Here is a 22,165-nt window from a genome sequence, read left to right as displayed (position 1 = left end):
CAATTGCATAAATTTAAGTATCTTATGTTCACCAATTTAGATCCAAATATCACCCTTGCTAAAAAAAAAAAAAATCAAGGTCCAAAACCAGTTCCTCCAGTTGGCACAGGTTTTCAAAACTTCGCAACCATCTGTTAAAAACACCCCCCCCCCAACACCAACATGAAATACTAAGACCCAGTGGTCGCGCATTGTTCCCATGAAATCATGTAAAAGGACCTGCTGTTATATTATTAAACAATATTCACTGCACATCTGCAATCAGGTTCACAGCTCCATTTCATGGAAATCCCATGCATTTTGTAAAGACTTAGTGACAGAAATAATCACTATTCCACACATGCAATGTAATAACCCATGAGCTCTACAGCTCTTGTTAGGTGAAACTAAGAAACGGTTCAGGTTTGTTGATTAAGTACTTCAACTGCAGGTGCTGCATTCCTAGAGAAATTTCACAAAACACTTATCCAATCACTTAAAGTCCTGGTTATCTCATTCTTACCTTGCCTCCCTCTACTTCCTGTTGCCTTAAGTATATTTAATTTCAGGCACATTTCCCCTTCACTTTTCTTATCACAAAGTCCAGTCTTTGGGGGAATTACACCCCAGTTTTTGAAGTTGAACCCAAGGTCTCTATTTATGGTAGGTTAAAATATAAGGAGGTTGTCACATTTTGCTCTTCCACCTCCGCCTGAGGCAAAGACAACTGGTTTCTGTTGGGTGATGAAACCACTTCCTTTCTTCCCTGTCTAGGATCACATAGTTGCAAGGTTCAGGCCAGGGGCAGGAATTGTTGAAACAAAGGCGAGCAATGGTCTACCCTAAATTCTCGCTCTATAGATTCTTTATAGAGTCTATAGCTTGAATGATTCAGCTAATTATTTTGAAAAGATACTATATAAGAGGACTTCCACTGGATCAGACCAAAAGCCCCTCTAGTGCAGCATCCTGTTCTCACCGTGGCCAACCAGATGCGTGTGAGGAGTCCCACAAGCAGGACTAGAAGCAAAGGCACTCTTCCCACTTGTGATTTCCAGCAACTCAGGGGCATACACTGCCTCTGACAGTGGAGGTAGAATGTCGCTGTCATGGCTAGTCTTCTCCTCCATGTCCTTGTCTAATCCTCTTTTAAAGCCACCCAAGATGGCGGCCATTGGTTTCACTATGCATGAGGTGACATAGTCTTTTCTTTTGTCCTTCCCAAAGCCTCCAGTATCCTTCACTGGACAACCCCTCATTCCAGTATTATGTGAGAGATCTACCTTTCCCCACACAATACATAATTGACTTTTAACCTCACCTGTGGTAACACAGGGTTGTGGTAGGGATTAAATGTAAGCTACCCTCAGCTCCTTGGAGGAAAATATGGTATACAAATGCCATAAATAAATGTATGTATTTTTACTAATATTTATTACTAATAAATTTAAATTCATATCCCATCCTTTCTCCTAAAGGAGCCCAGCATGGTAATGTGAGGTTAGGAATATATTGTTGCAAGCCCCTCCAATTCCTGAATGGTGCAAGATTCCAGGGATATTCAGGGTGCATGCTTCCTTCAGGAATGAGACCATGGTGTCTTTATGATATATAGTTTATTTACACAGCGGGTGGTGCTGTGGTCTAAACCACTGAGCCTCTTGGGCTTGCCGATCAGAAGGTCAGCAGTTTGAATCCCCGCGATGGGGTACGCTCCCGTAGTTCTGCCCCAGCTCCTGCCAACCTAGCCGTTCAAAAGCACGCCAGTGCAAGTAGATAAAAAGGTACTGCTGCGGCAGGAAGGTAAACACCGTTTCCGTGTGCTCTGGTTTCGTTGTGCCAGAAGCGGTTTAGTCCTGCTGGCCACATGACCTGGAAAGCTGGCTGTGGACAAATGCTGGCTCCCTTGCCCTGAAAGCGAGATGAGCGCCACACTCTATAGTCGTCTTTGACTGGACTTAACCATCCAGGGGTCCTTTACCTTTGCCTTACACATATATACAGGGTGAGTCTTTTAAAAGAGGCCCCATGGAGCATGTGTACTCTGTATCCATGGGGCCTCTTTTAAAGGACTCACCCTGTACAACCTGATCCTATGATGGAGGAGTTCACAGCATTAACACCCCAATAGGGTCTCGCTTCTTCCATAGCCACAGCCATGGATTCACAAACAGAAATCAAGTATTGCTCTGCCTTCTCCCAGCTTGTTGCTTTGACACCTGGGCCACATCACTGCCCTCTCAACTCTGCCCCTGTCTTTCTAGCTATCCAATAGTTGAGGGAGGGGATGGAGTATGGGATAAATCATGCATAGGCAAATTCAAGCCTCTAGATGTTTTGGGACTACAACTCCCACCATCCCTAGCTAACAGGACCAGTGGTCAGGGATGATGGGAGTTGTAATCCCAAAACATCTGGAGGGCTGAGTTTGCCTATGCCTGGGATAAATACAAGAATTTATTAGAGGTAAGAACACCATTATGTCTCTCACTGCTGGAAGCTATAAAGGTAAAGGGACCCCTGACCATTAGGTCCAGTTGTAACCGACTCTGGGGTTGTGGCGCTCATCTCACTTTATTGGCCAGGGGAGCCGGCGTACAGCTTCCGGGTCATGTGGCCAGCATGACTAAGCCGCTTCTGGCGAACCAGAGCAGTGCACGGAAACGCCGTTTACCTTCCCGCCAGACCTATTTATCTACTTGCACTATGCGGGGATTCGAACCGCCGACCTTCTGATCAGCAAGTCCTAGGCTCTGTGGTTTAACCCACAGCGCCACCCGCGTCCATGTACTGGAAGCTATAGCAGTAAAGAAAAAGAATATGAAAGAAGGGTGGACAACTCACAGAAATTTATTAAAACAAGAAGGAGGAGAGTAAAATTTTGAAATTTTAAATTGATTGTGAAACTAATGAAACATATAAACTGAAAAGTATAAATAAAAACTTTTTTAAAAAAAGGGAGTTGAGGGAGGGGCTCCACCCATTATCCGTCTCCCACAGAGCCCCTTCCTTTGCTCTTCTGACACCTGTCCAGGAGGCTAGCCTGGCTATTACAGGTATTAGAAGATTAGATTTCATCACTTGCTGGATCCAGAGATTAGAAAGGTCAGTCCTACAGTTTAACACTCCCAAAACACATGGGGTTATATTTTTTCCTCTCCTGTGCATCCCTCTCAATTCACCTAGTTTGTTCTGTTTCTTTCGGAGATCTTCACAGCCCCTGTCTCTGACCTTTCTAAAAGTCTTCTTTGCAAAGAGGTCTGTGCTGTGCAAATTATCCTCAGCATCTGCAAAGCTGCAGGAGAACCATCTAAAGAGGAGCGTTTGCTTTCAGTGGGTTTGGGGCTGGAGGAGGAGGAGGAGGAGGAGCTGGCAGTCCCACGCCCCTGCGAGGACAACAGAAGTGACTGGCGAGGTTGGAGGAAAGGCTCCAAGGCCGGGAGGCGAGGCAAGCCTCTGGAAACGAGCGCGATTGGGGGCGGAGCCCACCTCGGTAATACGGAGCTCGCAATGGGAGTCGCCCATCCACATTTCTCCCGGAAACTCGCCGGGCAAGTTTGAAAGCGGCGCTCAGCCTTTCCACCAAAGCGGGGTTCCTGCTTCTGTCTGAGCCGAGCAACAGCAGCCAGGGACGCCGGACGAAGATGGGGGTGACGCTGGGCTACTGGGATATCCGTGGGGTACGTCGGGGTCCTTGGTTGGCGGGGGGCAGGCTGGGGGTGTCTTTTGGCCAGCAGAGCTCCGGTCTTGGTACCAAAACTCACGCTCTGCTTCTGATGGGCGGACGTCTATTCTATGAGTGCCTCGCAGGCAGACGTGCAACAGGTGCAGCTTTCCGAAGACGCATCTGCAGCGGCAGTAGAAAACTTCGCCCGTTGACTTCTGCCTGGGAGTCAAAAAATCACAGACAGGGAAACGGGCTGCCGGAGTCCGGCGAGAGGCTCAGGCTGCAACCCTCTCCCCGCTTACTAAGCCACCCAACTCGGGGAAAGACAAGGATATTCTACTATCAGGGCCGGATTTAGGTTTGATGAGCCCCTAAGCTACTGAAGGTAATGGGGCCCTTTATATGTCCACCTGTCCTTTGCCAACAACAAATTGTCGCTGTTTTTTGGGTTGAATATATGCTATTTGGTAATTTATGGACCTAATAGGTATCTAAAGCCATTTGCACATAACAAATAGGAGCTTACACAACACAAAACACTGTTGCTGTATGTAGGTTTTATTTTATTTGTTTATCTTATATTTTGTAAATGGACATCCAGTTTCTTTGGGGGGGGGCAAGAGAGTGGGGCCCTAAGCTATAGCTTGTTTAGCTTATAGGTAAATCCGGCACTGAGTTATTGTTATTTATTGTATGCAAGCTGCTTTGGGATTCATTTGGCTGAAAAGCATAATAGAAATACAATCAATCAATCAATCAAACGTCCGGAGCTCCAGCATCTATTTAGCACGCTGAAGATCAATCGCCGCCGTCTCCAGACACCTGTGGGAGAGTCCCGGCCTGAAAGCCCGGAGAGTCGCTGCCAGCCCGTGTGGACAGCATCAGGCCCCACGCGGAGATGGCGTGACTCAGCGCCAGACCTCGAGTTCCCTGAAATTCCGGCTTTGGCGCGGGGGCGACGGGATTGCATCGTCAGCGCGTTTCCTGTGGCCGCGATTTCCCCCTTGATTTTCACGGGGAAGCTCGGAGATACGCCCCGACGGGCAAGCTGAGCAGCCAATCCCGGCGCCGAGCCGCTTCCCTCCCCTCTTACCTCTTCAATCCGGTGCCAAAAAGGGTTGGATAACAGTTGGGTGACGGTGTCATCAGCGAGAGTGAAAAGCAGTGATGGTGGTGCAGGAGTAGAAGGAGCCAGTTCCATCTTGCCAAAAATTCAGCCGCCTCCCTCCGGCAGACCCGCGTCTCTGGAGTCCTAAGGAGGCAGGCTGGCCACGTCTTTTTTCCTTTCCTCTTCTTCCTGCGCTCTGTGCAGGTGCAAAAAAGCACATCCCAGCCCCATCCTGCTCCCTGGCCCCAGATCTTTGTTCAAGTACCAGCTTGTCCCTGCCCGGAGAGCTCCTGGAAAGGCACTTAACATCCTAGAAAGATAGAATTGTAGAGTTGGAGGGGACCACGAGGGGCCATCTAGTCCAACCCCCTGCAAAGCAGGAATCTTTTGCCAAGCGTGGGGCTCGAACCCCAACCTTGATATTAAGAGGCTCATGCTCTCCTGACTGAGCTACCCCAGCTACCCCAAGGACCTTCTGGAACAGAGCTCCTTTTCTGTAATGGTGCCCTGAATGTGGAATGCTTTCTGCATGGCAATGACATGGCAATATTTTTCAGTGCCACATTCAGCTCTTCCTTTTTGCCCAGCGTAGTTGGCGCCAGGGTGGCAGTGGGGGGGAAGGCAAGTGCCTCCCATAAGGAGCCCGCCCCCCCACCACTTGACCCCCATTTCTCCTGTCATTAAAATATGCTGTATTTTTCTCTTTTTCTGGAGCAGTCGCTGTAATGCCCAGGCGTTTGGGGCAATATTTTTGTTGGAGCTGCCTTCGTTCTCTGCTTCTACCTTTCCCTCTTGTTTTCTTTCTTTGTTTGTTTTGTATTCTATTCATATGTTGCAGGAACAGATTTATTCACACTTTTATACACTATGCTGGAATCTTCTTGATGAAAGGTGGCTAAGAAATAATTAAAATTAAGGAAAAAATGAGAAGTGAAAGCTTTTGAGCTTGCGCCTATGCTTGAAAAGGAGTGGGGAGCACCCAAGCCAAGAGGGTAGGCTCCTTCCTGTCACAATAAACCATGGTTTTATGTCATGTCTGATCAGAGCCACTGACATGCAACAGGGTCTTCAGTAATGCGAGGAGGCTATTGAATAGTAACCTTGTTAGCATGTGCTATCTTCATCCGTGAAATATCAGCAGACATGTCAGTATCCTTTGCCTTGGGCCATTGCTAGTCTGGAGCAGAGGTAATTGTCTGCTTTTTCCACCACTGGTGATTATTCTGCCACTAAATATTTGTCTCTTCCTTCCTGCAGCTTGCCCATGCAATCCGACTCCTTCTGGAATACACAGGGACCGCGTTTGAGGACAAACAATATGCACCTGGAGATGGTAAGGAGCTGTCCCTTTGCAGGCAATAGTGAATCCCATCAGCAGTTAGGATTATTGCCAGTTGCCTTATTTTATTTTATTTTATTTATTTTATTTTATTTTATTTTATTTTATTTTATTTTATTTGCTTAGTGTCTTTGAATTATCTAAGCTGTGGGAATGGTGGAGAGCAGAGAACACAACATCCAAGAACACTTGCAAATAGATGGCTATATATATATATAATTTAGTAACTTGCACCTTTTATTTGACTTTCACAAAAGAGTAAGATTAAATCCTGGTGCAGCTGCTGACTCTGATCTTCAGAAGGTAGACAGCAGCTTGCGAGTTCTGGAGGCCACTTAGTGTAGTGGGATTCCTGCAAAGATAGCTGGGCTAGGAGGACCTTGATCTGAGCCAGAAAGACCTTTATGTTCTCAAGTAACCTTGTACTCTCAAGATCACTTAAGGCAGGCTGCCTCAACCTTGGCCCTCCAGATGTTTTGAGACTACAATTCCCATCATCCCTGACCACTGGTCCTGCTAGCTAGGGATCATGGGAGTTGTAGGCCAGAAAACATATGGAGAGCTGAGGTTGAGGAAGCCTGACTTAAGGGTTTCTGAGTATGCCTTCTGGCTTTTATACATGCAAAATGTCCTGGTGAACCTCAAGGATTCAAGGGTTGTATGTGTGTTTAATGCAGACCACGTGAAATGTTTTAGTGATGCGAGTTGGAATGCAACAGATGATCTCTTGCTGTTGTATGCAGTATGGGTTGTATATTGGACAGTGGCCAATTCAGCCCTGTGTTTTTACAGCTAGAATGACCTTCCCCAACCTGGTACTGGCTGTTTTGGACTATGGCTCCCAGCATGAGATTGCTAGGATTCATGCCTGATAACCCCCTTAGGAATGGAGCCAAAAACACAAGAGAATCTGGCTATGAAGGAGAAAACTTACTTTTCATACCTGTATTTACAGCTCCTGATTTTGATGCAAGTCAGTGGCTTAATGCGAAGGAGACGCTGGGCTTGGACTTCCCAAATGTATGTAGCAACTGTGGGAAAAACCCAGCAACATGTCGTTGTGCCTTGATGGGGATGGTGGGGTCATTCTCCTGCTGCTCCCTCTTTGAGATGAGTGAGAGCAATCAGGCCAGAGTCCTGGGCTCTTTCTCATCTGGCTTGCTGCACTGCTGCTTCAAGTACAGGTCACAGCTCAGTGGAAAATGAAGACGGTGTGTGAGCAGAATCTAAAGCAGTGGATTGGCTGGAGGTTGAGATCTTCAGTGCGTCCCTGGCTTCTTGCTGGAGCAAAGGCTGCCAGGAAGCCAGAGGCCAGGGCCTTTCAAGTGTGCCTGGGGGAGAAGCCAGGCCCTGTAAATTCTGCAACCAAATTTTCACACACAGTTCTCTAGTTTAAGAGGGCTGTGTTCTGTTCTGAGCAACTTTCCAAGGGCCACATGCCAGTGCTGGGCAGGGCCACAGGCAAAACTGGGTGGAGCAATGCAAATTTTACCGTTATGCCTTAGGCTAGTTTCTGCACATATTCTCTCAACCATCTCTGTGTCCAGGGCAGGATTAACCATTAAGCAAAATAAGCATGTGCTTAGGGCATCAAGTGGGTCACCACAGAAATTTTCCATTGCCAGATTTTCAACATTAGTGGTCAGAAATTGCTCAGTTGAGTGTTCGTTTTCTCAGTTGAAGATTATCAAAAATCCCAGCAGAACAACTATACAAGAAGACAGGCTGGATGCCTTATCTCTACCAAGTATAGAAGCAGATGTGTTCTGCAAGATTAGTTATGAGGATCTGATTAAAGACTTTGCAATTAGAAAAAGTAGGAGAAAAATTTTCAGATATAAATAAAGTGGAAATGTAAAAAATAAACATTATTTTCCATCTTACTGTTGGTTTTGTTTTATTTTGAAAAATATAATTTTATTTTATGGTTTATTATTGTTATATTTTGAATTAGAGGTACATGGAGGCATCAAAATCTTTTAAGTGCTTAGGGCCTCTAAAGACCTTATTCCAGCCCTGTCTCTAGTCTCCATTCAATGAAACAAGAAGCACACACCTTAAATGCCATACATTTAATGGGCAAGACTTTCCTCAAAGATTCTGTGGGACTTGGGGAACTTGAGAAAGACTGGAAGCTGCTGAGTGTCAAAAGAAAGAAGGCGCAGTGTTAAAAGAAGAGGCTAGACCAGAAAGGAAAAAGACATCCCTTATGATTTTAATTTTGGTTTTTTGGTTTTAATTTTGGTTTTTTAACACTGGGATATCCTGTGCAAAATTACCACATCCATCCTTGGACAGCCCTAAGTAATTATACTACACCTAGGATATGAAAACTATCACCCAGCAGTGCGAAATGGCTTCTCTTGAAGCCATTTCAGCTTAGAAAGCCTTTCGGTTGATGCTGTTTCTCCTAAGTAAATGGGAGGTTGTCCATCAAGGATGAGAAGGTAATGAAGCTTCATCTGCACAGGCACCATTAACCTTTCCTATCCTTTCCTTAGCTCCCTTATCTAATCGATGGTGAGACGAAGATCACACAAAGCAACGCCATCATGAGATACATTGCACGCAAGCACAAGATGTGTGAGTCTTTTTGGCCCTAGTGTTTCTTTGGATGCCAGCTTAAAATCAATCAATTAATTAATTAATTAAGTGACTGATAATATTCTTGCCAAATAATTGGTTAGTAGGTACACTCTTAACCTTCTGTGTATGTTGTGTTTCTACAGGTGGTGAGAGTGAAGAAGAAATGGTCAGAATAGATATGCTTGAAAACCACATTATGGATCTGAGAATGGCCTTTGCCAAAGTTTGCTACAGTCCAGATTTTGTGAGTTTTGTGGTTTGCATCCCTCCCTTCCCAAATTGGAACTGATCAGGAATCTAGCAGATGTTGAGAATTGTTTGGGGATCAGTATGGTGTGTGAGCGGGTCAAAAGATAGCACTTACGTAAGGCTGGACAAATAATTCTTTCTGCTCTTGTGGGACTGGGAGTGGAACAAAGTCTGTAAAGTTACAACCAATAAGCAGGCATGAGAGAGAAAGGAAGTCTATAACTGGGGAGTCAGTAGTCCAAGGTTTCGCAAGAGTTGAGCTGGAAATCAATCTGTGTACCTAATAATTCAAGAACTTCTGGTTGCAGGAGAAGCTGAAGCCTGAGTATCTGGAGCAGATACCTGGAAAACTGAAGCTGCTCTCCCGGTTTTTGGGGGACAAGAAGTGGTTTGCAGGAAAGAAGGTACAAGGACTATGTATAATTCTATAGAAACAAAGAAGTCTCTCTAGTTCTGGGGCTCAATTTACAATGTATTCCTCTTGTAATCTTCTAGATCACCTATGTAGACTTTCTTGCATATGACATATTGGATCAGCACTTGATGTTTGAGCCAAAGTACTTTGATGAGTTCCCAAATCTGAAGGATTTCCTTAGCCGCTTTGAGGTGAGATTTACTGGGATGTATGCACTGATCTCCAGTAGGAATTGTTCTTATATTGATAGCAAAGGAAATGCAATTCCTTGAGTTGCTCTTTGTCTCCCACAGCAACAACCCCGAGTGGTGCGGCAATCATTCCTTCTTCCCAGGCAACTCTGTGAACTCTGTAATACAGCTCTCAGCACACTTAAGGGACTACAGCTCCCAGAATTCTTTGGGGGGAATTCCATGACTCTTTAAAGGGGTATCATAGCACTTTAAATGTACATTGTGCATGTGGCTTTAGTCTCAGTGCTGCCTTTGTGGAATTCAAGCAGGGAGTAGCATGGGGACAAAACCAGAATTAGTTAGCTGTGTTAGTTGCCAGGGGGTGGGGGCAGACTGGTCAACCCCTAGGTACACCCCTACAGGCAAGCAAGAGGCATTAGCAGAGTTCAAGCACACATTTCAGCCAGGCGAAAACATTTCTGAAGCATTGTGGATCCTAAACAGCTATTTTCAGTTTTTCTTCAGAGTCAGGTTTAGACTCTTGCTATGTGTTGTTGCTGTTTAATGACTATTCCCTTGCAGGCTTTGGAGAAAATTTCTGCCTACATGAAATCTGACCGTTTCATGAAGGCTCCCATCTTTTGGAGACTCGCCAAGTGGAGCTATGAAAAAGTGTAGAGGAGACTGTGAACCTTAAAGCCTCTGCAGATGGGTGTTAGCATCAGTGATGGCCCCTGAGTGAATCACCATCCCTTCATGCTTTTAAACATGTATGTTATGCTGTGACCCTTAATCCAGACTGTCATTAATAAAACCTATTGGATACTGAAAAGATTGTACTGGCTTCTTAATTTTTCTGCCCTGCAGCCACAAAAAATTCTCCATATGTGTTATGTACTTTTCAATTCCCATGATTCAAAGTTGGGTTTAAAATGCTGCCAGCAAACCAAGCTGGTGGCTACTTGTGTATCAAAAGAGCTTATTCCAAGAGCTCACAGGGCACAAAACAACCTGAATGGGGGTGGGGGGAAGGAGGAGGAGGAGGAGGAGGAGGAGGAGGAGGAGGAGGAGAAGGAGGAGAAGAAGAAGAAGAAGAAGAAGAAGAAGAAGAAGAAGAAGAAGAAGAAGAAGAAGAAGAAGAAGAAGGTTGTCCTCTACAAAATTGCCCAGTGCACTGTGCCAATAAATACCTGCCAACCAAATACACTGGCAGGAAGCATTGTGGTCTAATGCAGCAGCTCCTGTTTGCCCAATTTGTAAGTGCTAGCATGCCAATCCTTCCACTTAAGGCTTTTCTAAGTGAACAATCAGTAGTATGTTGGTTAGTAATTTCCTTAATATTTCACCAGTCAAATTTTCAATAAAGATATGCAGTAGAAGACATGGGGCAAAACAGCATTGTTGGAATAGGCAAAAGCCTTTAATACAGTACAGTGGTACCTCGGGATGCGAACGGGATCCGTTCTGGAGCCCCGTTCGCATCCTGAATAGAACGTAAGACGCAAAGGTGTGTCTGCGCGTGTGTGGGTCACGTTTTGCCGCTTCCACACATGCGCATGACGTCATTTTGAGCGTCTGCGCGAGCGGCGAAACCCGGAAGTAGCAAGCTCTGTTACTTCTGGGTTGCCACAGAGCGCAACCCGAAAGCGCTCAACCTGAAGCACATTCAACCCGAGGTATGACTGTTTTGAGGAGAAAAAGCCCCTTAGGGGTTAATTCCCTGTGCCACTTTTTAATAATTCTGTGGGTTAAACCACAGAGCCTAGGACTTGCCGATCAGAAGGTCGGCGATTCGAATCCCCGTGACAGGGTGAGCTCCCGTTGCTTGGACCCTGCTCCTGCCAACCTAGCAGTTCGAAAGCACGTCAAAGTGCAAGCAGATAAATAGGTACCGCTCCAGTGGGAAGGTAAATGGTGTTTCCATGCGCTGCTCTGGTTCGCCAGAAGCGGCTTAGTTATGCTGGCCACATGACCCGGAAGCTGTACGCCGGCTCCCTTGGCCAGTAAAGCGAGATGAGTGCCGCAACCCCAGAGTCGGCCACGACTGGACCTAATGGTCAGGGGTCCCTTTACCTTTACCTAGTAAGACTGAAATCTGTCCAAAGCCCTCTCTTCTGATAACTGGCTTCAGCCTGTAGCATCTGGCTGCTCTCCAGCTGAACCCTTCTGGGAGCTGTCTGTACCAACTTGGACTGTAGTCTTGAGCCCCCTTACTATTGAGAAAGTCCCCTTTAACTCTGTGGGGTTTACTTCTGATGAGACATGTACAGGTTTGAGCAGTTAAGAAACTTCCCAAAGTCTCACCCACGCATCTCATTTGACCTTTTTAAAACAAACAAACAAATGGTTCCTCTTCATCCTGGAGAAGAGTGACTAGTGGGGTGCCACAGGGTTCTGTCTTGGGCCCGGTCTTATTCAACATCTTTATCAACGACTTGGATGATGGACTCAAGGGCATCCTGATCAAATTTGCAGATGACACCAAACTGGGAGGGGTGGCTAACACCCCAGAGGACAGGATCACACTTCAAAACGACCTTGACAGATTAGAGAACTGGGCCAAAACAAACAAGATGAACTTTAACAGGGAGAAATGTAAAGTATTGCACTTGAGCAAAAAAAACGAGAGGCACAAATACAAGATGGGGGACACCTGGCTTGAGAGCAGTACATGTGAAAAGGATCTAGGAGTCTTGGTTGACCACAAACTTGACATGAGCCAAAAGTGTGACGCGGCAGCTAAAAAAGCCAATGCAATTCTGGGCTGCATCAATAGGAGTTAGCATCTAGATCAAGGGAAGTAATAGTGCCACTGTATTCTGCTCTGGTCAGACCTCACCTGGAGTACTGTGTCCAGTTCTGGGCACCACAGTTCAAAAAGGACACTGACAAACTGGAACGTGTCCAGAGGAGGGCAACCGAAATGGTCAAAGGCCTGGAAACGATGCCTTATGAGGAACGGCTAAGGGAGCTGGGCATGTTTAGCCTGAAGAAGAGGAGGTTAAGGGGTGATATGATAGCCATGTTCAAATATATAAAAGGATGTCATATAGAGGAGGGAGAAAGGTTGTTTTCTGCTGCTCCAGAGAAGCGGACACGGAGCAATGGATCCAAACTACAAGAAAGAAGATTCCACCTAAACATTAGGAAGAACTTCCTGACAGTAAGAGCTGTTCGACAGTGGAATTTGCTGCCAAGGAGTGTGGTGGAGTCTCCTTCTTTGGAGGTCTTTAAGCAGAGGCTTGACAACCATATGTCAGGAGTGCTCTGATCGTGTTTCCTGCTTGGCAGGGGGTTGGACTCGATGGCCCTTGTGGTCTATTCCAACTCTATGATTCTATGAAATAAATTTCACCCCGCCTCTCAACATAATGTCATATTGGAACTTTATTAAATAAATAATTACAGGCCACACTTTCTATATATATATATAAAACACACACACACACACACACACACACACACACACACACACACACACACACACATATATATATATAACACACATATATATATCACAGTACAATATCATGGGTTTACAAATCAAAACACTCTTCCCAGTCTGAGTTGAGAACAAATTTTGAAGAGTGCTGCATCTATTGGCTGGGGGGGGGGGGGGGAATCTGCAATGGGAAGAGCTATTTCCGGAGCAGGTTTAATATGAGTTTGCGGGCTTATGTGCAATAATAAAGCCACTTTTAGGATTATGCGTATTTGCAGGTTTTATAAACTGTAATAAAAGCCATCCCCAAAACATTGCTTCCATGTCTGCCGCCTCATTAAAAATAACACTAAATAAAGGGCTCCGGCCCTTTAAAAGGCTGGACTCGACGCCGCTGCTGCTCCCTCCCTCCCTCCTCCGAGGTGGCTGCTGGCAGTGAGGCTGAGAGAAAGGGAGCTCGACGGGAGAGGAGAGGAGAGAACAGCGGCAGCATGACGATGATTTTGGGCTACTGGGACATCCGAGGGGTGAGTTCCTTGCGCGGAAAGGGAGGGAGAGCCGAAGAGGCGCCCCGCCCCGTCCCGTCCGCCTGCTGAGTCGGGTTCCTGCCTCGCTTTGCAGAGCCTTCCGAGGCGCTCGCTGTTCCCACCGGGGGAGTCGCGCCTGCGGGTGCCCCCTGCGCAAATCGGCGCCGTCCAGGGGCCGCGGGCCCAGAGCCAGCCGATGTTAAAGCCCTGGTTGGAGAAACCTGGGCCATTGTGTGCCCTCGAGGACGAGTGGTTTCTAAGGCGAGGAGGAAGAAGTCCCTCGGGGACCTTTCCTGGAAGGAGCCCGGTCCCGGCTGGTCGCGCTGAGGAAACGCGCTGCCGTCGAGGGGCTTTGCTGGAGATTTCCAGCGCATCCCTCGGGGCAGCGGTTGGGGAAAGGCCGACGGAGCACGCAGGACTGCTCCAGGTGTCTGCTTCTAACTACAGTGGTACCTCGGATTACATACGCTTCAGGTTACATACGCTGCAGGTTACAGACTCCGCTAACCCAGAAATAGTACCTCGGGTTAAGAACTTTGCTTCAGGATGAGAATAGAAATCGTGCTCCGGCGACGCGGCAGCAGCGGGAGGCCCCATTAGCTAAAGTAGTGCTTCAGGTTAAGAACAGTTTCAGGCTAAGAACGGACCTCCGAACGAATTAAGTACTTAACTCGAGGTACCACTGTATATGGGAGATGACGGAAGGACTCTACCCATTTGTAGAGCACAGAGCCTCCTTCCTTTGTTCACCTTACACCTCACTCAGTGCCAGATTTACATATAAACTAAACAAGCTGTAGCTTAGGACCCCACTCTCTTGGGGGCCCCCCAAAAATTTAAAGGGGACAAAATTTGGATGTACATTTCCAAAATATAAGATAGAAAACAAATAAAATAAAGCCTACATACAGCAACAGTGTTTTATGTTGTGTAGGCTCCTATGATGTAGGTAATGGGCTCCGGCTGCTAGCCTGCTCCCTAAAATATCACTAGTTTGTTCATTTCTGTATATAGGATGCCTACATTCTGCATGCTACTAACATGAGGTTGATCAAGCTGCGGGAGGCAGTGGAAGACAGAGTCTGGCATGCTCTGGTCCATGGGGTCACAAAGAGTCGGACACGACTAAACGACTAAACAACAACACATTCTGCATGGACTGGTTGCATGGCAACCTGTGCAAATGGCTTAGATACCTATTAGGTCCATAAATTACCATATAGCATATCTTCAAGACAAAAAACAGCAACAATTTGTTGTTGACAAAGGACAGCGGGACATATAAAGGGCCCCATTACCTTCAGTAGCTTAGGGCCTCATCAAATCTAAATCCGGCCCTGACTGCGCCAGGAGACAAATAACCAGCTCAAGGCCACAGTTTTTAAACCTTGGGTGACAAGCTGCAGTTAATCAAAACAAGAAAAGAAAGCTTTTGATCTTGTTTTTATGCTTTAAAAAGTACACCCAGCCCCCAAACCTTGACAGTAGGCTCATTTCTGTCACCAAAAACCGTGGTTTCCTGTCATGTCTGATCACATCCACTGACAGGAAACGGGGGTTCAGTAATGCCAGGGTGCTATTGGGCAGGAACCTTCAGTTGCAAGCATCTGCTATCTTCATCTGTGAAATTTCAGAAGGATGCCAATATCCTTTGCCTTGGGCCATTGCTAGTGTGGAGCAGATGTAGTTTGCTGGCTTTTCTACCAATGGTGATTATTCTTCCACTATTCTTCCTGCAGCTTGCTGGTGCGATCCGACTCCTTCTGGAATACACAGGGACCCCATATGAGGACAAGCAGTATGCATTTGGAGATGGTAAGGAGCTGACTCCAGAGGAGTTTCTAGCTGCATTATCAAAGTCTAGAAACAAACAAGCAGGAAGCTATAGCTACCTTCTTCCTGCCCTGCGTGTGACCTTCTCAGAGCCATTTGGCTAGTCACTGCTGGAAGCAAAATGACATTTGGTTTCCTGTCTTGGTAAGGCAGTTTTGCAGTCCCATTGATTAAACATTAGATGTGTTTAAGCTTTGTAGCTGTTAATTGACATAATGTTCACTGTTGCTTCTAAGGTTTTTTAAAGCATGGGAATTGCCTGTCTTAAAGGCATGGGTGAGCTGTTACTTAAAATGTTCCTTTCCCCCGTTGATTGCTTGATGTCAGAGATATGGCCTGCAAAGGGGGATCTGCAGAGGGGGAGGAAGAGGCAGAGGAAATGAGAAACTTGATTCTTTCACACAACAAAAGTGAGATAAGCCTTCTCTGGAAGGCTGCCTGTAAGGTTTCCCAGCAGCACAGAGATGAAGGAGCAGGACGCAGGTGGTAGGAGGCAATTGGATTCATCTCCAGAGGAGAATTGGCTGCACCTGAATTTCCAAGAAGTAGGAGGCGGAGCAAGCGATTAGAACAAAGCAAGGCCAGCAGGAAGCGGGGGCAGGCCTGGCTTATATCTGGCCTTGGGAGGGATTGCTGGAAGCCTGTTATTGCTGATAAACCTCAACTAGTAAAACTGCCAGTGTTTTGTGTCTTTGTGTGAGAGAAGGGCTAACCTGACACCTAAATACAGTGGACCCTCCGGATACAAATTAAATTCATTCCGGGGGTCCGTCTGCAACCCAAAAAGTCCATAGGCAGAGGCGCCGCTTCTGCGCACGCAGCAAAACCCGAAAGTATACACTTCTGGGTTTGCCGAGTTCGTAACCCAAAAGTTATGTGCCCAGAGTGGTACTTAGCTAGAGGTTCCACTGTATGTGTTTTAGGGGTGGGGAGCTGAATCCAGCCTGTGGGTCAGGTTCAGACATTCTCTCAAAGGCCACTTCCACAATCATGACCCCATCCTGGCAGGTGCCTAATCCCAGCAGGGCTTGGTGTCAGTGCCAATCAGCTGAGGAGCACACTTCAAAGTCCCAATTGTTTCTTTACAGCCACATACTTACCTGCCCAACATCTAGTGTCACATAGAATGCCAAGAGTAGGGCAAGTGTGATTGGAAGAAATGGCTTCATGGGCCAATTTGGGACCTTTGCTGGGCCTAATCTGGATTGTATTTTGTATTTTAATTAATTTTTAGAATGTATTTATAATGTTGTACTGTTTTAGTGTTGTTAGCCGCCCTGAGCCCGGCTTCGGCTGGGGAGGGCGGGATATAAATAAAATTTATTATTTATTATTATTATTATTATTGTGGGGCAGATGTTAACCACCACAGATGTATGTGGAAGAGCTACGGTAATTGGCTTTTTAAAAAGAAGTCGCCAAAACAAGTTTTTGTTATGGCTGAACATTCTGATGTGCTTCTTGCGTGAAATCTGGAGTTCTGAAGCTGGCCTCATAACTTCTTACATCAGATTGCTCAGCTATGATGTTTCTTCTAAAACACACTTTCCACCTGAAGCAGTGACAAGAGGGGAAATAGTTGCCATTGTGGCTCCCCCCCACTCCAAAACAGAGGATTGTGAGGAAGGGCTGAAAGTGCCCTCATATCCTGTTCCACCTCCTGCCGCCTTGATACAGAGAACCTCTTTGAACCTTTGCTACTTATCACTGACCTTGCTCATAGTACAGAAACCATGTGCTTATCTCTTGACCAACAATGAATCCCTTCAGCAGTTAGGATTATTGTCAGTTGCTTTGGTTTTTTGCTTAGGGTCTTTGAATTATCTAGCTGTGGGAATTGTGGAAAGCAGAGAAAAAATATATCCAAGAACATTTGGAAATAGATGGAGCTTTTTAAAAGAAGTACGGTAACTTGTGCTTTTTATGTGACTTTCAAGAAAGAGTAGGATTAAATCCCAGCCCAGCTGCTGCCTCTGATCCTCAGTGGTGGACCAAAGGTTAGACAGCAGCCTGCAAGTTCTGGTGGCCACTTAGTGTAAGCCTCCTGCTCAATTTGGTCAGACCTTCATCTGGCCAAAAAGGTGGTTACGTTCTCGTGTAAATATGCACACTGAAGATCACCTAACAATGGCTTAGTGTTTCTGAGTATGCCTTCTGGCTTTCATACATGCCAAATATCTTGGTGGACTTCAGTGATTTTAGGGTTTGTGTGTGTGTTTCATGTAGGCCATGTAAAATGTTTAGTGATGGGAGGTGAAATGGAACAGACAATCTCTTGTTGTGTCTACTTCTAGATGCAATTGCCTCTTTAAAAGTATGGGTTGTACTTTGGACAGTGGCCAATATGTTTCTACAGCTAGAATGACCTTCCCCAATCTGGCACTCTGGTTGTGTTGGACTATGGCTCCCAGCATGAGATTGCTAGGATTCATGCCTGATAACCCCCTTAGGAATGGAGCCAAAAACATAAGAGAAGCTGGAAATGAAGGGGAAAATAAGCCTGACTGGTATAGAAGTGAGAGCAGACTTACCATGAACTTACTTTTCATACCTGTATTTACAGCTCCTGATTTTGACACAAGTCAGTGGACTAATGTGAAGGAGACGCTGGGCTTGGACTTCCCAAATGTATGTAGCAACTGTGGAAAAACCCAGCAACATGTCGTTGTGCCTTGATGGGGATGGTGGGGTCATTCTCCTGCTGCTCCCTCTTTGAGATGAGTGAGAGCAATCAGGCCAGAGTCCTGGGCTCTTTCTCATCCGGATCTGCTGCACTGCTGCTTCAAGTACAGGTCACAGCTCAGTGGAAAATGAAGATGGTGTGTGGGCAGAATCTAAAGCAGTGGATTGGCTGGAGGTTGAGATCTTCAGTGCGTTCCTGGCTTCTTGCTGGAGCAAAAGCTGCCAGGAAGCTAGAGGCCAGAGGGCCTTACAAGTGTGCCTGGGGGGAGAAGCCAGGCCCTGTATATTCTGCAACTAAACTCTCACACACAACTCTCAAGTGCAGTGTTTCCCAACTGGTGGTGGCAAATTCTGTGCAAAATTGCCACGTCAGTCCTTGAGTAGCCCTAAATAATTATACTAGAGCTGTGATGCAAAAACTAACACCCAACGGTGTGTTGTCTCCTGAAGCCATTTCAGTTTAGACATCCTTTCTGCTGGCATTGTTCATCCTATGTAAATGGGAAGTTGTCCAGCAAGGATGACGGGGCGATGAAATGTTCTGGGTCTTCTGCACAGGCACCATTAACCTTTCCTATCCTTTCCTTAGCTCCCTTACCTAATTGATGGTGAGACGAAGATCACACAAAGCAACGCCATCATAAGATACATTGCACGCAAGCACAAGATATGTGAGTCTTTTTGGCACTAGTGTTTCTTTGGATCCCAGCTTAAAATTAACCAGTTAACTGATTGATAATATTCTTGTCAAATAGTTGGTTAGAGGTACGCTCTTATCTTCTGTGTATGTTGTGTTTCTACAGGGGGTGAGAGCGAAGAAGAAATTATCAGGATGGATATGCTTGAAAACCAGCTCATGGATGTCAGAATGACCTTTTCAAGACTTTGCTACAGTCCAGATTTTGTGAGTCTGGTGGTTTGAATCCTCCTTCCAAGTTGGCAATCCAGCAGATGATGATAATTATTTGGGGATCAATATGGTGTGCGTGGGTCGAAAAATAGCACTTATGTGAGACTTAACAAATACTTTCTTTCTGCTCTTTGAGGGCTATCAGAGGAACAAAAGATCTTTAGAGTTAGAGAGAGAAAGAGAGTCCTATAACTGGGGAGTCAGTAGTTCAAGGTTTCACAAGAGCTGAGCTGGAAATGAGTCTGTGTACGTATATACTAATTCAAGAACTTCTGGTTGCAGGAAAAAGTGAAGCCTGAGTACCTGGAGCAGTTACTCGGGGAACTGAAGCTGCTCTCCCAGTTTTTGGGGGACAGGAAGTGGTTTACCGGAAAGAAGGTACAAGGGCTATGCCTAATTCTATAGAAACAAAGATGTCTCTCTAGTTTTATGCATCCATTTAAAACGTCTTCCTCTTTTGATTTCCTAGATCACCTATGTAGATTTCCTTGCATATGATGTATTGGAACGGCTCTGGATGTTTGAGCCAAAGTACTTTGATGAGTTCCCAAATCTGAAGGATTTCCTTGACCGCTTTGAGGTGAGATTTACTGTGTTGTATGCATGGATCTCCAGTAGGAATTGTTCTTTTATCCATAGCAGAAGAAATGTGATCCACCAACCAACTGAATATTGGCAGTTTCCCTTAATCTGTCCCTTTCTTTATACATCTTTATTCACAGCCAGTCCACAGGGTTGCACTGAATGTCCTCCTCCTCAGACCACACTCACTCTATGTGTTTAAAGTGTTATGATAGCAGTTTAAAGAGTCATGCCTTCTTCCAAAGAATCCTGGGAGCTGTTTTTTTGTTAAGGGTGCTTCCTGCAAGTTACTGCCTGGCTCTAAGAGCAACTGTCCACATTAGTTTAGCAATCAATTCCCCTTCCCAGGTAACTCTGGGATTTCTGAACCGTACCTCTGTGAGCAGAAATTCTCAGCACACTTAATGGACTACCACTCCCAGAATTCTTTGGGGGATGCCATGACTCTTTAAAGGGGCATCATAGCACTTTGGATGTACAGTGTGAATGTGGCCTTAGTCTCAGTGCTGCCTTCGTGGAATTCAGCAGGGAGAATAATGGCTACAAAACCAGAATTGGTTGACCGGGATCCCTCAGGATCCATTCCAAGTTTATGATTCTATGACTTCTATGGCTCTGCTTGCCATTGGCTCTGGCTCTACCTAATGTTGGTCTCCTTTCATTCTTTCTGAGCAGTTCCACTTGGTACCAGCCTCCACAGATTTACACATGTGCACCCCCTCCCTTATGGATATTAAATACTCTTTTTAAAGGGGGGTAGAGACACTGTGTATATGCTAACACTAGGGGGGGGGTTTCTGCAGGGTTTTCCTGCAGAAAGGTGCTTCCCCTGCCTCACCCCCTTCACACATCTACACACACACGTTGTGTAGATGACATACATGCTATGAGAGACTGGCAAAATTGCACAACAACAAAAATTTGCTTCTCCAGATAGTGAGAAAGTATCTGCTGGGCTGTGTGTGTGGCAGAATCCACAGAGAAACTCTGTCATGTTTTTCAAGCTATCTGTTGTTGCTGTATACCAGGTGTAGGGACCCTTTTTCAGCCAAGGGCCACATTCTGTTCTGCAGAAGCTTCTGGAGGCCGCTGTCAGTGGTCGGCAGGGCCAGAGGCAAAAGCAGCTGAGCAATTGCTGTAAATTTTATTTTCTTACCATAGGCTCATTTCTACATGTGCTCTGACACGCAACTCTATCCTCCGTCTAAGGAAATGAGAGGCATTCTCAGAGTTCAGGGACACATTATAGCCAGGCAAAAACACACAAGAAGAGTGCAAGCATGTCCTGAGTGCAAAGCATTTTGGGTCCTAGACAACTGTTTTCAGGTTTCCTCCAGAGTTGGGTTTAGAGTCTTGCTATGTGTGATGCTGTTGCTGTTTAATGACTCTCTCTTGCAGGCTTTGGAGAAGATTTCTGCCTACATGAAATCTGGCCGTTACCTGAAGACTCCCATCTTCTTGAAAAATGCCAAGTGGGGCGATAAAAAATAGAAGAGGAGAATGTGGACCTTAAAGCTTCTGTAGATGAGTCAGGGATGGCATCAGGGATGGCCTCTGAATGATTCACTATCCCTTCGTGCCTTTAAACATGTATGTTATGTTGTGTTAATGTTGTCATTGTGACTCTTAATTAATGTTGTCATTGTGATAAAAAAAGAAAAGGATACTGAAACAATTGTCCTGGCTTCTTATTCCAAGAGCTCACAGGGCACAAAACAACCTGACTGTGGGAGAGGGGGGAGGAGGAGGAGGAGGAGGAGGAGGGATTGTCGTCCCTTGCAACATTGCCCAGTGCAACTGATGCCCTTGTGCCAATGCCACAGGTTTCGTTTGTATGATTGGGAAGTGCTAGCCTGCCTTTCCTCCCAATTAAGGCCTTTCTACATGATCCATAAAAGCATGCCTAAGTATCTCAGAATAAAAAAAATCCTTCCAGTAGCACCTTAAAGACCAACTAAGTTAGTTCTTGGTATGAGCTTTCGTGTGCATGCACACTTCTTCAGATACATGCACACGATGCATGCACACAAAAGCTCATACTCTTCAGATGCATGCACACGAAAACTCATACCAAGAACTAACTTAGTTGGTCTTTAAGGTGCTACTGGAAGGAATTTTGTTTTGTTTTGACTATGGCAGACCAACACGGCTACCTATCTGTAACTATCTCAGAATACTTAGAATTAGCCAGATTGACAGACATAATAAGACAAAAACCAAAAAGAGAAGTAAAAAAAAGAATGGGAGTGCCTAAATGAATACCTCAAAAGTCAAGGTTCGAGGGCAGAAATCTGGCTGAGTCTGGAGTAACCTTGTGAAGTGAAAGGATATGAAAGAAGGATTTATATCTAGATGTTAGGATAGAGATGATAAAGAAAACAGGAAGACAAAATGAGAGATAAAGGAGGTGCTGTGGGATTGGTGGAAGTCAATGTCTTGGTGTTGTTGTTTTACTGTTTATAATATTAGCTTGTAAGATATGGATTTGCTTTTTTTGCTTTTTTGTTGTTTTTTAGTTTTTGAATGTTGATTTTTGTGTGTTGTGTATTGTTATTTTTTGATATCTTTTGTGTTGTTGTTGTGGTGTGGAAAATACTAATAAAATTTATTTTAAAAATAATAATAATAATAAAAAGCCTGCCTAAGTAGGTTGTTTTTTTTAGTTCTTTCCGT

General features: G+C 45.5%; 1 protein-coding gene across 3 annotated transcripts; it reads left to right on the top strand.

Moving 5' to 3' along the window:
* The first annotated feature begins 3,394 nt into the window (after window positions 1-3,394).
* Window positions 3,395-21,860, top strand: LOC114599170 (glutathione S-transferase Mu 1-like). Of its 3 annotated transcripts, none has more exons than XM_028733862.2 (8): window positions 3,395-3,659; window positions 6,012-6,087; window positions 7,049-7,113; window positions 8,595-8,676; window positions 8,823-8,923; window positions 9,237-9,332; window positions 9,424-9,534; window positions 20,891-21,860. In XM_028733862.2, the coding sequence occupies exons 1-8, from the start codon at window positions 3,624-3,626 to the stop codon at window positions 20,981-20,983; spliced, it is 660 nt and encodes a 219-aa protein (XP_028589695.2). In that variant the 5' UTR covers window positions 3,395-3,623; the 3' UTR covers window positions 20,984-21,860. The 3 variants fall into 3 exon arrangements, with proteins under 3 accessions (XP_028589695.2, XP_028589693.2, XP_028589694.1); XM_028733860.2 differs by lacking the exon at window positions 20,891-21,860 and adding an exon at window positions 10,099-10,348 and having other exon boundaries at window positions 3,403-3,659; XM_028733861.2 differs by lacking the exons at window positions 3,395-3,659; window positions 6,012-6,087; window positions 7,049-7,113; ... (2 more) ...; window positions 9,237-9,332; window positions 9,424-9,534 and adding exons at window positions 13,344-13,485; window positions 15,225-15,300; window positions 17,882-17,946; ... (2 more) ...; window positions 19,193-19,288; window positions 19,380-19,490.
* The last annotated feature ends 305 nt before the right edge of the window (window positions 21,861-22,165 follow it).

This window comes from Podarcis muralis, chromosome 5, assembly GCF_964188315.1.
Source record: "Podarcis muralis chromosome 5, rPodMur119.hap1.1, whole genome shotgun sequence".
NCBI classification, from domain to species: Eukaryota; Metazoa; Chordata; class Lepidosauria; order Squamata; family Lacertidae; genus Podarcis; species Podarcis muralis.
Note: the sequence above shows the minus strand (reverse complement) of the source record. Positions and strands in the feature narration are given on the sequence as shown.

Bases quoted from the DNA above. Each gene is read 5' to 3' on its own strand.
- LOC114599170 (XM_028733860.2), top strand. From the start codon at position 3,624: ATGGGGGTGACGCTGGGCTACTGGGATATCCGTGGG. The intron at 9,333-9,423 runs GTACAAGGACTA...GTAATCTTCTAG, and splicing joins AGTGGTTTGCAGGAAAGAAG to ATCACCTATGTAGACTTTCT. The intron at 9,535-10,098 runs GTGAGATTTACT...ATTCCCTTGCAG, and splicing joins ATTTCCTTAGCCGCTTTGAG to GCTTTGGAGAAAATTTCTGC.